The sequence below is a fragment of the Natrix helvetica genome (assembly GCF_964273705.1).
Source record: "Natrix helvetica genome assembly, chromosome: 11".
NCBI lineage: Eukaryota > Metazoa > Chordata > Lepidosauria > Squamata > Natricidae > Natrix > Natrix helvetica.
Window position 1 is genome coordinate 5,171,470 of NC_138562.1, and position 13,951 is coordinate 5,185,420.

At 47.3% G+C, this 13,951-nt stretch overlaps 1 protein-coding gene across 1 annotated transcript; it reads left to right on the forward strand.

Annotated features, from left to right (window-relative positions):
- Positions 1-1,278: 1,278 nt before the first annotated feature.
- LOC309397730 (voltage-gated potassium channel KCNC1-like) lies at positions 1,279-8,426 on the forward strand. The gene is made up of 2 exons (XM_081964014.1): positions 1,279-2,121; positions 5,419-8,426. Exons 1-2 carry the CDS (start codon positions 1,639-1,641, stop codon positions 6,223-6,225), a joined length of 1,290 nt encoding a protein of 429 aa, XP_081820140.1. The 5' UTR covers positions 1,279-1,638; the 3' UTR covers positions 6,226-8,426.
- Positions 8,427-13,951: the final 5,525 nt, after the last annotated feature.

Genomic DNA, 13,951 nt, shown 5'->3' on the forward strand with positions numbered 1-13,951 from the left:
AATTGAAAAAGTTTTATACAAACAAATTTCCCCTTTTTAACCCCCCCCACCATACCATGTAAATCTCATACACATGCTATGCCCCCTCCCCTCCCCCAACCCCCCCTCAAAAAAAATTCTCATTCAAATATTATACTAAAGACTTTACCCCCTCCCCTCCCCCATCTTAAAATAGATTACTCATTCACATATTATACCCTCTCACCTCCCAACAAACATAAGTAACAATAGCCCATTAATCCCATCTTCTAAGTTAATTAAACATATATAAATCATAATATAATTTCTCTTAGAATAACAATATTTCATTAATCCCATCTTCTAGTTTAATTATGCATATATATTACCCCACCCTCCACCCTAACCCACCCTCACCTCCCACTCAAGCCCCCCCCCCGACTTCCGCTGTACACCACTCTGACAATTCCAAGCAGCCCATGTATTATTTACTCGAATCATCTATCAGTCTAAACATTCTTACCTAAAGGCTACATAATACCTCCTCTCTGGTATCTATTCTGTATGTAATCAATCCATTTTACCCATTCCTGTCTATAGTTCTCCTGCTTCTGAGTTTTTAAGAAAGCTGAAATTTTTGCCAGGGGAATTTTTTTAAAAAAAGTTTTACAAAGCCCAATTTTTTAAAGGAAAAACACTATACAGGATATATACTTCATGCTCTGTACTTTGTGTCTATAACACACATGCCACTGCATCCCAACTATAATAATTGTTATATATAACTGTATATTGTCATCAATCTAGTATTCAATTCATTGCTTCTGTATATTGTTTCATTATTGTTTACCTACTAATGTGCATTGTCGCTTTTATTGCCTTTTACAGAAGTACCTGCCCTCTTCTTAATGTATTTGCAAGTACGTTTGAATGCAATTAATAGATGTGCAATTAGGACATTACTGATTTATGTGTCCATGTGTAGGTGAGGGGGGGCATATAAGTCCAATTCTCTCGGCGGCCCTGAGGACAACTCATGTGTGGGAGGGGGGGCTGGATGCACGCGCGTGTGTGTCCGTGAGGAGGGGGGTCTTCCATCCCCCCATGTTTTCGGGTGGGGGCTCCGGGCCGGGGCGGGACGGCTCTTTCCTCCTTGCGCAACGGGCGGCCGGTCCGCTTCCAGCTAGGCGGTAGGTGGGGGCGGGGGGCGACTGTCACCGGATTGGCCGCCTCGCACCGCCGCTCGCCTGGGCGGCTCCGTGGCCCCTTGCCCGCGCCGCCGCCGCCGCCGCCGCTGCTCTCGCCACTCGGAAGGGGAGCGGGAGACGAGGAGCCGGAGCACGGGCAGCGGCGGGGCGTGAAGCCGCCAAGCACCTGGCTAGTGAAGAGTAACAGAGTTGGAAGGGACCCGGGAGGTCATCTAGTCCAACCCCCTGCTCAGGCCAGGTAGCGAGGTGGGGCCTCGACGCCTCCTCCTCCTCCTCCTCCTCCTCCTCCTCCGCGGCGCCCTGCGAGACGGGCCGCCGGAGGGCAGCGGGAGGAAGGCGAGCAGAGTCCCGCAGCTGCGAAGGAGCGTCCGGAGGGAGTCCGACGGCCGAGAGGGAGAGCGGCGCCCTCGGCACTCCCAGCACCGCCGCTTTGGCTTCTTCTCCTCCGGCTCTTGGGAGCCCCGCGCCGGCCATGGAGGAGCCGTCGGGCCGAGTCACTCTGAACGTGGGGGGGCTCCGCTACCGTCCCTGCCGCGCCACCCTGGCCTCCTTCCCGGGCACCAAGTTGGCCCGGCTGGCGGAGCCCGGGGCGGCGTCCCGCTTCCCCTACGACGCCCGCGCCGACGAGTTCTTCTTCGACCGCAGCGGCCGCCTCTTCGAGCAGGTGCTGCACCTCTGCCGCAGCGGTCACCTGCACGGCCCCACCGCCTGCGGCGCCGCGCTGCGGGCCGAGCTGGCCTTCTGGGGGCTGGCGGAGGCGCGGCTGCCCGCCTGCTGCTGGAGGAAGCTCTGCCCCGACGATGACGAGGAGGAAGAGGCCGAGGGGACCGGCCGCCCAGACGACCGGCGCGGCTTGCTGGAGCGGGGTCCGCGAGGGACGGGCGGGCGGTGGGCGCGGTGGACGCCGCTGGCCTGGGCTCTCCTGGAGGAGCCGCGCTCGTCGCCCTGGGCCATGGTGAGCCGGCGGGGGGGTGGCTCCTGGGCTGGGGTCGCCCCGGTCTGAGAACCTTCTCCCCCCCTCCCCCAGCAAAGAGCAGTCGCGGGGGGAACAGGCACGGCTGAGCCAAATGTTGAAGGTCCTGGGGGGGAGGGGGGTTGGCTCCCCTTTCCTGGGGACACTCTGGGGATGGGAAGAGGAGGGGGGAAGGGGCGCTGAGGATTGCCTGCCAACCCTGCCGGTGGGCATCTGCCCAAAGAGCTAAGGGACCTGCGGAGGGTAGTACAGCTTCAGCCCAGGCAGGAACTCTAACCATAGTTCAGAAGTGCCATGGAATGGAATAAGGAATAAGGAATGCATTAGGAATAGAATAGAATGGAACAGCACAGCACAGCACTAGAAATAGGAATAGAATAGAATAAAAGAATAAAATAAAATAAAATAAATGAATAGAATAGAATAATGGAAGGGACCTTGGAGGTCTTCTACTCATGTCCCCTGCCTAGGCAGGAAACACTACACCACTTCAGGAAAATGGTTATCCAACATCTTCTTAAAAACGTCCAGTATTGGAGCATTCACAACTTCTGGAGGCAAGTTGTTCCACTGATTAATTGTTCTGTCAGGAAATTTCTGCTTAGTTCTAAGTTGCTTCTCTCCTTGATTAGTTTCCACCCATTGCTTCTTGTCCTGCCCGCAGGTGCTTTGGAGAATAGTTTGACTCCTTCTTCTTGGAAGACTGCTATCCTGTCTCCCCTGGTTCTTCTCTTCACTAGACTAGACATACCCAGTTCCTGCAACTGTTCTTCATATGTTTTAGCCTTGGTAAGGCCACACTTGGAATACAGCATTTAGTTTTGTTTGCCATGATGTAAAAAAGATGTGGAGACTAGAAAGAGTGCAGAGTTGCTCCTCTCTGCATTCTTTCTAGAGTCTCCACATCTTTTTCACATCATGGCAAACAAAACTGAATGCCGTATTCCAAGTGTGGCCTTACCAAGGCGTTGTAAAGTGGTATTAACCCTTCACGTGATCTTGATTCTATCCCTCTGTTGATGCAGAATAGAACTGTGTTGGCTTTTTGGGCAGCTGCTGCACACTGCTGGCTCATATTTCAATGGTTGTCCACTAGGACTCCAAGATCCCTCTCACAATTACTACTATTGAGCAAGGTTACCACCTATGCTGTACCTGTGTATTTCGTTTTTCTTGCCTACATGTAGAACCTTACTCTTTCCACTAAAAAAAGTTTTAGGGAAAACTTTTGGGTTCCCTAGATTCTCTGCCATACCCTGTATAGCATTGTCAGCTTCCGTGGTTGGGAAAATTCTTGGTCAGAGGGTCTATCAAGAGTTAGTGGCTTTGTGGCTGTTTTTTAATCTCTGGAATCTCCCGGTGGTGTCCCTTTCCCCAGGCTGACCAATCCCCGATGCCTCCGACCATTCCTTAAACATGCTCTGATATGTCAGTGTTTCTCCTAAAATGCCACGCAGGGTGCAGTGTTCTGGGTCAAAATAGAAAAAGGACGCAGGGAGCAGGCGTGATCCTGAGCTTCTCCTCCTGTGGATGTGGCCTCCACTGACTCCTTGTCTTGTACCCGCATGTCACTCCTGCCTTATGTGGGGCTTCTTTCCATCAGATGCTTTTCTCCTCTACTGCTGTTCCTGGTCCGGCCTATTTCATCCCCCTTTGATTTTGCCCCCTCCAATTAACCCCATCCTTTTTCTTTTCCTGCTCCTTGTTTTGGGATTCTCTAATCTCTAACAGAGCTCTTCTGACGATTGGAGGGCAGGTGGGAGAGCTAATTTAGAAGCCTCCCTTAGAAGCAAGAGAAGCTCAAACTTGGCAGGAAGATCTGCTGGGATCTGTTTTCAGGGTCTCCCAAGAAAAAACTAATAGGGACGCGGTGGCTCAGTGGCTAAGACGCTGAGCTTGTCGATCGAGAGGTTGGCAGTTCAGCGGTTTGAATCCCTAGCGCCGCGTAACGGACTGAGCTCCTGTTACTTGTCCCAGTTCCTGCCAACCTAGCAGTTCGAAAGCATGTAAAAAATGCAAGTAGAAAAATAGGAACCACCTTTGATGGGAAGGGAACAGCATTCTGTGCGCCTTTGGTGCTTAGTCATGCCAGCCACATGACCATGGAGACATCTTCGGATGGCGCTGGCTCTTTGGCTTTGGAATGGAGATGAGCACTGCCCCCTAGAGTCGGGAATGAGTAGCACATATGTCCAAGGGGAACCTTTACCTTAGAAAAAACTGTTTGACACCATAGAGGCCTATTGCTGTCATCTAATCATGAATATTCTTAAGTGATGAGTTATTGATCTTGGAAAAGGACACTTTTCATTTTCAATGTTTTCTGGTCCAGCCATTTAAAATCCAGAGCCCAAACTCCTTCAACACCTGATGACCAAGAGATGTATGTTTTGTTCTTTGTCTTCCTTTTGTAGACTTTTCAAGGAGGAAAATAGGAGTGGAAAGTCTCCAGGTGACCCAAACTACGTCACCAAAGTCCAATGACAAGAGGGTTAAATGATGGTGGTTTGGTTTCAGAATTTAAAACTGTAAATGGAAGCCGTTAGCCTCCTATAGACATCTTCCCGTTATCCCTACCACTATTTGTTTTTTAATAGTATTTATTACATTTTCCAACATTTAAAAAACAAAACACAAATGTACACTTGTAACAGCTTTTCCATATCGGTATATCTATTTTTCGTAACATTCCTATTTACCAAAAATTATATCTCCATATCAATATCCTAAGTTATATCCTTATTTAAATACTCTCTATATATTACCCTTTTTACCTTAAGTTCTACATTTACTCTCAAGCCAGGAATACCATCTATTCCAAATTTGATAATACTCGGTTTCTTCTCTCTCCTTCATTTCCATAGACAGTCTATCCATTTCTGCACATTCATAAATTTTCCTTATAATTGGGTCTGATTATCCCTACCACTATTTGATGGGAGGGGAAGAACTTAATCATAAAATAAGAGAAGGGAGAAGTAGCACATACCAGGGGGTGGGAGGTGAATGTAGAGTTGTATGTAGGTTTAAGCCAGTGTTTCTCAACCGTGTCAACTTGAAGATGTCTGGACTTCAACTCCCAGAATTCCCCAGCCAGCATTGGGGAATTCTGGGAGTTGAAGTCCAGACATCTTCAAGTTGACACGGTTGAGAAACACTGGTGAAGTGATGACCCTTGGCTGGCAGTTGTGGCTGTGTTCCTCCTCTGGTTGATTTACAATCGAGTTGGGGAGGAGATGCTCCTGTCAACTGACGTGGGATCTCTCTCCTCCCTTGTAGGGCTTCGCAGTCATGTCCCTCCTGTTCAACGTTGTCCTCATCACCATCCTTTGCACCAAAGGAGGCCAACGTGAAGACTCCCTGGGATACCACGACTTCGCCCACGCTCACCACCTCTCAGTGGAGTCATTGTGTCCACAGAAACCTCCTCTCCTCCACCTGGAGCTCTTCTTCGTTCTCTGCTTCATGGGTGAATTTGTCATCCGGCTCGTTTCCTGTCCAGACAAAAAGAAATTCTTCCGGAAGCCCATGAATGTGGTTGATTTCCTGGCGCTTTTCCCAGTTTGCCTGGACCTCTTTTTCAGTGGACGTGGACACCAGCCTGAGGTTCTGCCCTGTTGGCTGAACTTGTTCCGCGTGGTGTATATCATCAAACTCTTGAAGGTCTTCAAGCTGCTGGAGACCCCGATGATGCTGAGAGTCTTCCCCTACATGTTCAAGTCCGTCTTGAAGGAGACGGCCATCCTGATGTGGGTTTTCCTTTTCGAAATCCTTTTCTTTGGCACCCTCGTATTGTTTGCTGAATTGATTGAGGGTCACCCAGAATCGCTGTTTCACGACATCTTCTCGTCCTTCTGGTGGGGTGTGATCACCTTGACCACCATCGGCTACGGCGATATGTACCCCACCCAGACAGCTAGTAAAGCGATTGCGGCCTTAGCGGTGCTTTGCGGCCTGCTAACCATCATTATCCCCATCCCCATCTTTTTCATAAAATTCAAGCATTATTATACCTCCGCTGTAATTAAGGAGAAGAAGAAGAGAGAGGAGAAGGCAACACCGACCCTGGCATCCTCGGACGTCTAATGTGGGGGCTTTTATTTGGGGAAGGAAACCCCTTTCCCTTCAACACCGCCATGCAGAACCAGCCCAATTACCATATTTTTCGCAGTATAAGACGCACCTTTTTCCCTCAAAAAAGAGGGTGAAAATCTGGGTTAATTGTTTTCACTGTCAGGAAATTTCTCTTTACATCTAAGTTGCTTCTCTCCTTGATTGGTGGGCACCAGGGCCAGATTTTCCTATAGGCTAACTAGGCTTCAGCCTAGGGCCTCAAGATCAAGACGGGCCTTTTATTTTTATTTATTATCCGTGCCACATTTTTTATAAAGGTTAGTACCAATTACAACATGTTTCATTTAATATATTGATATATATCACAGTAATGATGTATTTTATTATCTCTCATGTAATTTACAAACTTAAAAATGGGAGGTGAAAGGGCCCCATAAGTGGAATAGCCTAGGGCCTCTTTTCATCTAAATCCGGCCCTGGTTGGCACCCATTGCTTCTTGTTCTACCCTCAGGTGCCTTGGAGAATAGCTTGACTCCCTCTTCTTTGTGGCAACCCCTGAGATATTGGAACACTGCTATCATGTCTCGCCTAGTCCTTCTTTCTCTTAAGCTAGACATACCTAGTTCCTGCAACCGTTCTTCATATGTTTTAGTCTCCAGTCCCCTAATCATCTTTGTTGCTCTTCTCTGCACTCTTTCTAGAGTCTCCACATCTTTTCTACATCGTGGCGACCAGAACTGAATGCAGTATTCCAAGTGTGGCTTTACCAAGGCATTATAAAGTGGTATTAACACTTCACGTGATCTTGATTCTCTCCCTCTGTTTATGCAGCCTAGAACTGTGTTGGCTTTTTTGTCAGCTGCTGCACACGGCTGGCTCATATTTAAATGGTTGTGCTGTGCTTGGAATGAGCAGCAGGAAGTAAATGAGAGCCCAAGATAAGTTTGTGGCATCTCCAAATGGAGGTTTTTAATCACATGGAGATTTGTAAACTTCTGTGAACTTCTTGAATTCCTCAGCGACTTCAGGCCACCATCTGCAGCAGGGGTTAGGTAGGGTTTCTTACTTGTAAGTCGGGTGTCCCTGTACAAAGCTCAGCCCAAGCTGGGATCCCAGATGTTTTAGGGCTCCAGAGAAGTTGCTCTCAGGTCTAGGACTAAGCAAAGAGCATCTATTGTCTTCATCACATCAGTCTGAAGGATAATTCTGTGAACATTACTACTCTTTGTTTTTCCTGCTCTGCTTCTATTTACTGTATTTTTCGGAGTATTAAGATGGACCAAAATTTTGAAAAAGTAATTTTTTTAAAAAAGTTTTTGTGTACTGCAGGCCTCCCAAACCCTCTGCATGCCACATTTTCTGTCAAAACATGGGGCATCCAGAGAGTTTGATAGGCCTCCAAAGTGTTCCTGGGGGTTCCAGAAAACGCTTGTTTTTGCCCCCTGTTTTTCTGCAAAAAACAGACCATGCATAGTTGTTTAAGAGGCTTGTAGAGTGTTCCTGGAAGCCGAGGGGGGGGGGCAAAAACGAGCAGAACCTTCTGCACATTCATTTTTGCGAGGGGGGGTGGTTTCAGGAGGCCATAAATGCTGTATTCGGTGTATAAGACACAGCCAAATTTTCACCCTCTTTTTTTGGGGGGGGAAAGGGTGCGTCTTATACTCCGGAAAATATGGTAGCTTGTGTTATTTACTCATATTTGATGAGGAAACTTCAACTTTGTCAACCATTTACTGTCCTGTGGAATTTTTCCTCAGCAGCTTCCAAATTGCTTTTTTTTTCCTTGCTGAAAATTTAAGCTAGGTAACTTTGTAAAGCATCACTTTTTGTACAAACAAATTTTCCCCCTTTTCACCCCCCCCTCCACACAATATAAATCTCATACAAAAGCATCACTTTTTAATGTTTTAGTCAGCTTTTCCAATTATTCTTTTGAAAGTAGTAGCAAATTTATGCACCAATGGAAATATTTCAGCACCGTAGCTATATGACAATATTTGTTGTAGAACGTTTCCTACAATTCTCATTCAATTTAGGAATACTGAAAATCAGCTTCATTTAAATAATGCTTTTGCATTATACATCTATGATGCTAACTTTTAAACTGCTCAATTTTAGCTGTTGTTTTTAAATATGAACGTATCTGATTGTGATATAAAATATAAATTTCATATAAATTTGATTTAAAAATAAAATATATTAAACTGAACAACATGTTTTTGTTTTAAAATCTCAAAGTAGTAAAGGAATGGCAGTAACAGAATTTAGGAATTAATAATGGAAAACCACAAACGAGAAACTGGCACTCACCCACTTAGCATCCTGGAAAACAGCTTTATAAGTTTCCTCCATTCTTTGCTTGCATTTTAGAAAAACCACCACTTCTTCCCAGCAGAGGGAGCTCTTGGATTACCTAAAGGTGGTCCAAGATTTAACTTTAATTTACTTTAAAGATGATTAGGGGGCTGGAGGCTAAAACATACCATGAAGGGTTGCAGGAATTGGGTTTGTCTAGTCTAGTCTAGTGAAAAGAAGGTCCAGGGGTGACGTGTAAGCAGTCTTCCAATATTTGAGGGGCTGCCACAAAGAAGAATGGATCAAGCTATTCTCCAAAGCACCAGAAGGCAGAACAAGAAGCAATGGATGGAAACTAACCAAGGAGAGAAGCAACCTAGAACTAAGGAGGAATTTCCTTACAGTGAGAACAATTAATCAATGGAACAACTTGCCTCCAGAGGTTGTGGGTGCTCCAACACTGGATGCTTTAAAGAAGATATTAGATGTCTAGAATTGGGGTAAAATCTTCTGCTTAAGCAGGGGGTTAGATTGGAAGACCTCTAAGGTCCCTTCCAACTCAGTTATTCTGTTAGTATTCTCTTAAAGGTGCAGCTGGGTGTGCAGAATAGATTCCAAGGATTAGCTGAGAATCATGAGGCCAAAAGAAAAAGGAGGTCAGTTGACCCATTTTTCCCTCTGGGTATAATGATATTAGAATGCTTAGTTATCTCCATTTTCTTTGCTCAATACATTCATTGTACATTTACAAAAGCTGCTGGTAATTCCAATCACAGCGCACCGGCCCCACAGGAACTAAAAACTAATGGACTATCTGTAGCTCCAGGTTGCGCTGTAGGGTCCTTGATGGTCTTTGAGTTTGATGGTTTTCTTGCACCTTGAAGATGGCCGGACCTGGTTTTTACTGGCTATTGTTACCTGTTTCCAGAGACATTCCTCAGAGGAGCAGAGCTGCCATTTTCTGCTCTGGGGTGAAAATAATGTCTGTGTTAGGGGAAATATTTCACCCTGAACTAATGAGGCTTAGACCGACGGCTTTTCCAAACAGGCATATCTTCAAGAAGCGAAAAATAAAAAAACCCGAGAACATGTTCTAATGAAAACAAACTTTTAATATGAAAATAAAATGAAAATAGAAATAAAACAAATCTATCTAATTGTTACATTTTGGCAAGAACAAATGTTGTCCGCCTTCTTGAAGAGGAACAAAGATCAAAAGGGAAGAAGTCTCTGGAATGTGTGATGAGCAGGCGCAGTACATCATTGCTGATAAGACCTATGACCTCTTTCAGTTCAGCTAGCAAACAATTAACGCAGTGACACTCGGTGCCATGGTCACCACAGGTGAGCTCTGTGTGGTGACCATGGAGTTGTGCAGTGGGGAGCGGGGCCTTCTGTTGGCTGCTTCTGGACTGGATGGCAAGAGGAAGGAAGAAGCCCTAAATTGACTGGCTGGTCACTTTTGTTGGGGATATTCATGCAGTACCCTACTAGCAGCCTCCTTCCCTCCCTGCCTTGAGGAGCTGGAGGTGATCCACAGGGCTCTTCCCACAGAGCGAAGGTGCCGTTCGGTGTCCCCTGGGGCTCAGCTGCCATTCCAGCCATCTGCCAAAACTGCATCCATCCCAGAGTGTCCCAGGCCCTCCACACGAAGGAGAATGACTAGGATGTTTGCCCTTCCTGGGTGGGCGATCCACCATGGGTCCTCCTCCGCTTCCTCCCCAGAAAGCTCTTAGGGCAGCTGAATAGCTAGAGGACGGTGGTTGTCAGGATGCAGCCTTAGGAATGACGTGGGGAGGATGGAGGTGACTGGAGAATACTGGGAGTTGAAGTCCACAAGTCTTAAAGTTGCCAAGTTTGAAGACCTCTGTAGTAGACCTTTGTTTCTGCCACTGGCTGCCTCAGCTGCTGGGATTCCTTTTGTCCTGTCGTTGGACACCTTACCCGACGTGTCCGAGGCATTTTTCACAGCATTTTGTTTTCCGCAGAGTAGTTCTCCAGCTCTTTAACTCACTTTTTGACAGCTGCCCAGGGACAGCAACTGCTGCGGTCCTTGTTAACCTAGGCATTATGGGGTTGTTTTTCTGTTGTCTCATCACGATTAATGGGTTTGTCTTAGCCTGGCTCTTCAGTTGAGACCTGTCTACAGAGGTGGGATTCAGCAGGTTCTGACCAGTTCTGGAGAACTGATAGCGGAAATTTTGAGTAGTTTGGAGAACCGGTAAATACCACCTCTGGCTGGCCCTGCCCTCATCTGTTTTCTGCCTCCCGAGCCCTAGCTGATCGGGAGGAAATGGGGATTTTGCAGTAACCTTCCCCTGCCACGCCCACTAAGCCATGCCACGCCCAGCAAGCCACACCCACAGAACTAATAGTAATTTTTTTTTGCATGCCAACACTGTCTGATATACTTTCTAGTGCAATTCCCCTCCAAGCACAGGTCTCACCCTCAAAAAGAACACACTAGCTTCCTCCCCCCCTCCCCCACCCCACCCCACATGCAGGAATTTATTTTTTTGTACTTTTTAATTTATTTTCCAGTTTGTAGGATGTACGCTGCCCAGGGCCACTTGTTGAGATGGGGGGCTGTGGAAATCACATCCATAAATAAAAGTAACCATGCAATTAAATCCCCCACCCTGTTGTTAAGACGGATGCAGGTCAAAAGAGTCAGGATTTGCAGTCATGCAGCAGTTAGAGCTGCCATCTGAACTTCTTTCATGCTGATTTCTTTTTTTGAGATCTCTTGTTTTTCTTCTTCATTGGATTGTGCTAGACTGGGTTTTTATAATCTCGCTTTTCAAAGTTTCCCAAACTGCTTGTGTTGTTTTCCCCTTGAGGATTCTCATCCATGGAATCCTTCTCAATCTCTTAAATTGATTGAAATCAGCTCTCCTAAAGTGGATTGAAATTCAACTCCCAGAATTCTGGGAGTTGAAGTGCCCACGCCTTAAAAGTTGCCAAGTTTGAAGACCTCTTGTTCTAAGTTGTGGAAGCCCACAATTTCAAGCCTGGTGGCATAAGGGATTCTGTTGCGAGCCTCAGAGGAGCGGAGGTCCACTCCTCGCAACAATCTTGGTCCAGAGCAAGTTCACAAACTGGTGTTAGCAGAAATCCCACCCCACATCCCTGCGCAGGAGAAGCGGGGCTGTTGAGGGGGCAGAGGGGCTGCAGGCGAGCTACATGCCAGGCAGGGTGGAAGCACGCCGGAGCCTCCCCGGGCGAGCGGCTGGGCATTCCGTAGCCGTCCGGGATCGGATCCCGAAGAGGAGACGCCTTGCCCGGAGCCCGCCGCCCAGCAGAAGAGCTGCTCCGCGGAGTGGGGGGAACCCGAAGGCCGCCTCCCGCTCCACCCGGGGCGGCTTCTCCTGCCTCGGCTCCTCCCGCTTCATCTGCCTTCGGTCCCGGCCATATAAGGCCGAGCATCGGCCCCTCGAGGAGGAGGAGCCCCCGCGACGCCCATGAGGTCACCGCGCATTTTGGGCTACAATCGCAGGAAATCCTGGCGTGTTTTGCCGGGCCATTTCCTCCCATTCAGCGCTCCGCCGGTCGCGGCACCTCCGGGAGGGGAACCGGGGCATCCCTCCTGCCCCCGCCCGCCCAGGGGGCTTTTCATGGCTTCCCCTCCGAGAAAAAGCCCCTTTGGGACAACCGGAGGATTGAGAGGCCCCCTCGGCACCCACTCCCCCCCCCCCAGAGCCCCGGGAGGGGCGTGGGCTGTTGGACCCAGGTGGTGGGCTGGAGAAGAGAGCGGAGGTGGGCCTGCAATGCCCGCTGGGGTCTTCCTGGGGATCCCCCGGGAGGGCCTTTGCATGCTGGGTTGCAACCGGAGGTTTTGCTGGAGGGGGGGAGGGGGGAGAAGGCGACCGGGGACCAGTTTAGCAGAATGAGAGGAGGAGGAGGAGAAACTCCATTCAGTGGCCTCAAACCGGGAGCTGAGCTGCCTTGTGGCTGCTAGAAGGGAAAAGCTTCAGCCAGCAGCTGCCCAGCTGGGTTTGTTGAGACCAGCTCAGAAAAGCAGGGGTAGGAGATTTGTCTGCTGCAGGGGTTTCAGTAGAATGGAATAGGATTAGGAATAGAATAGAATAGAACAGAGAATCAGGAATAGAATAAGAATGGAATGGAATAGAAATAGAACAGAACAGAATCAGGAATAAAATAGAATAGGAATAGAATAGAACAGAACAGAGAATCAGGAATAAAATAAGAATGGAACAGAACAGAGAATCAGGAATAAAATAGAATAGGAACAGAACAGAACAGAGAATCAGGACTAAAATAGAATAGGAATAGAATAGAATAGAGAATCAGGAATAAAATAGAATAGGAATAGAATTGGAATGGAATAGACTAGAACAGAATAAGGAATAAAATAGAATAGGAATAGGAATCGAATAGAACAGAATAGGGAACAGAATAGGAATAGAACATAACAGAAGAGAATGCAATTCTTTATTGGCCAAGTGTGATTGGACACACAAGGAATTTGCCTTTGATGCAGAAGCTCTCAGTGTACATAAAAAAACAAGATACATTTGTCAAGAATCATATGGTACAACACTTAATGATAGTCATAGGGTACAAAGCAATCAGGAAACAATATCAATTGTAAGGATATAAACAACAAAGTTACAGTCCTGCAGTCATAAGTGGGAGGAAATGGGTGATAGGAACGATGAGAAGACTTAACAGTAATAGTAATGCAGCCTTAGTCAATAGTTTGACCTTGGGGAGGGGATTATTTGAGGATAGCCCACAGGCCGGATGAGTCCCATGTGGGCCATGCCCACCACAGCTCTGCAAATGGGGAAAACGTCACAAAATGTTACACGAAGGCAACGTGACACCAGACATTTGACACTCATGTTCTAATGAGACTCACAAAGGAAATCAGATCTTTGACACAAATCCTAGTGGCCCCATAGACCAGATGATGTGGTTTCCGTGGCTACAATGCCATTATGTCTCATTCCCGTTCAGGGGGTTTGCTTTCTTCCTTCGCCCTGTAGTTCTTTGATCGCCTGGTGGTCTCCCATCTCAGTAACAATCAGGCCTTGGTCCAATGGAGCAAAGCAGCCATTTGGCGTCACTGGTTGCATTTGCATACATTTGCATAGCACCAGAGTTTGCTGGGAGGAGCAGCTCACAGTGAGTTCAAGAGGACTCAGGCTTCACCCAGGGCTCCTTCCCAACGCAATTGCCATCTGTGAGTAAACAAGGTCAACTAGAAACCCAAGTAAATGAGGACAGATTTGATATTGTTGACATTATGGAAACTTGGTGGGATGAAACTCATGAATGAACTATATAGCTAGGGCCATTTAAATTGTTTAAAAGAAACAGACCTAATAAAAGAGGAGGTGGCGTTGCTATTATAGTTAAGAAATCACTACCGTAATTTTGGAGTATAAGACGCACTGGAGTATAAGACGCACCAAGATT

What these genes read in the sequence shown, in the direction of transcription:
- LOC309397730 (XM_081964014.1), top strand. Translation starts at nt 1,639, where the DNA reads ATGGAGGAGCCGTCGGGCCGAGTCACTCTGAACGTGGGGGGGCTCCGC. An exon ending in GCTCGTCGCCCTGGGCCATG is followed by an intron (nt 2,122 to 5,418) that starts GTGAGCCGGCGG and finishes CCTCCCTTGTAG; the next exon opens with GGCTTCGCAGTCATGTCCCT.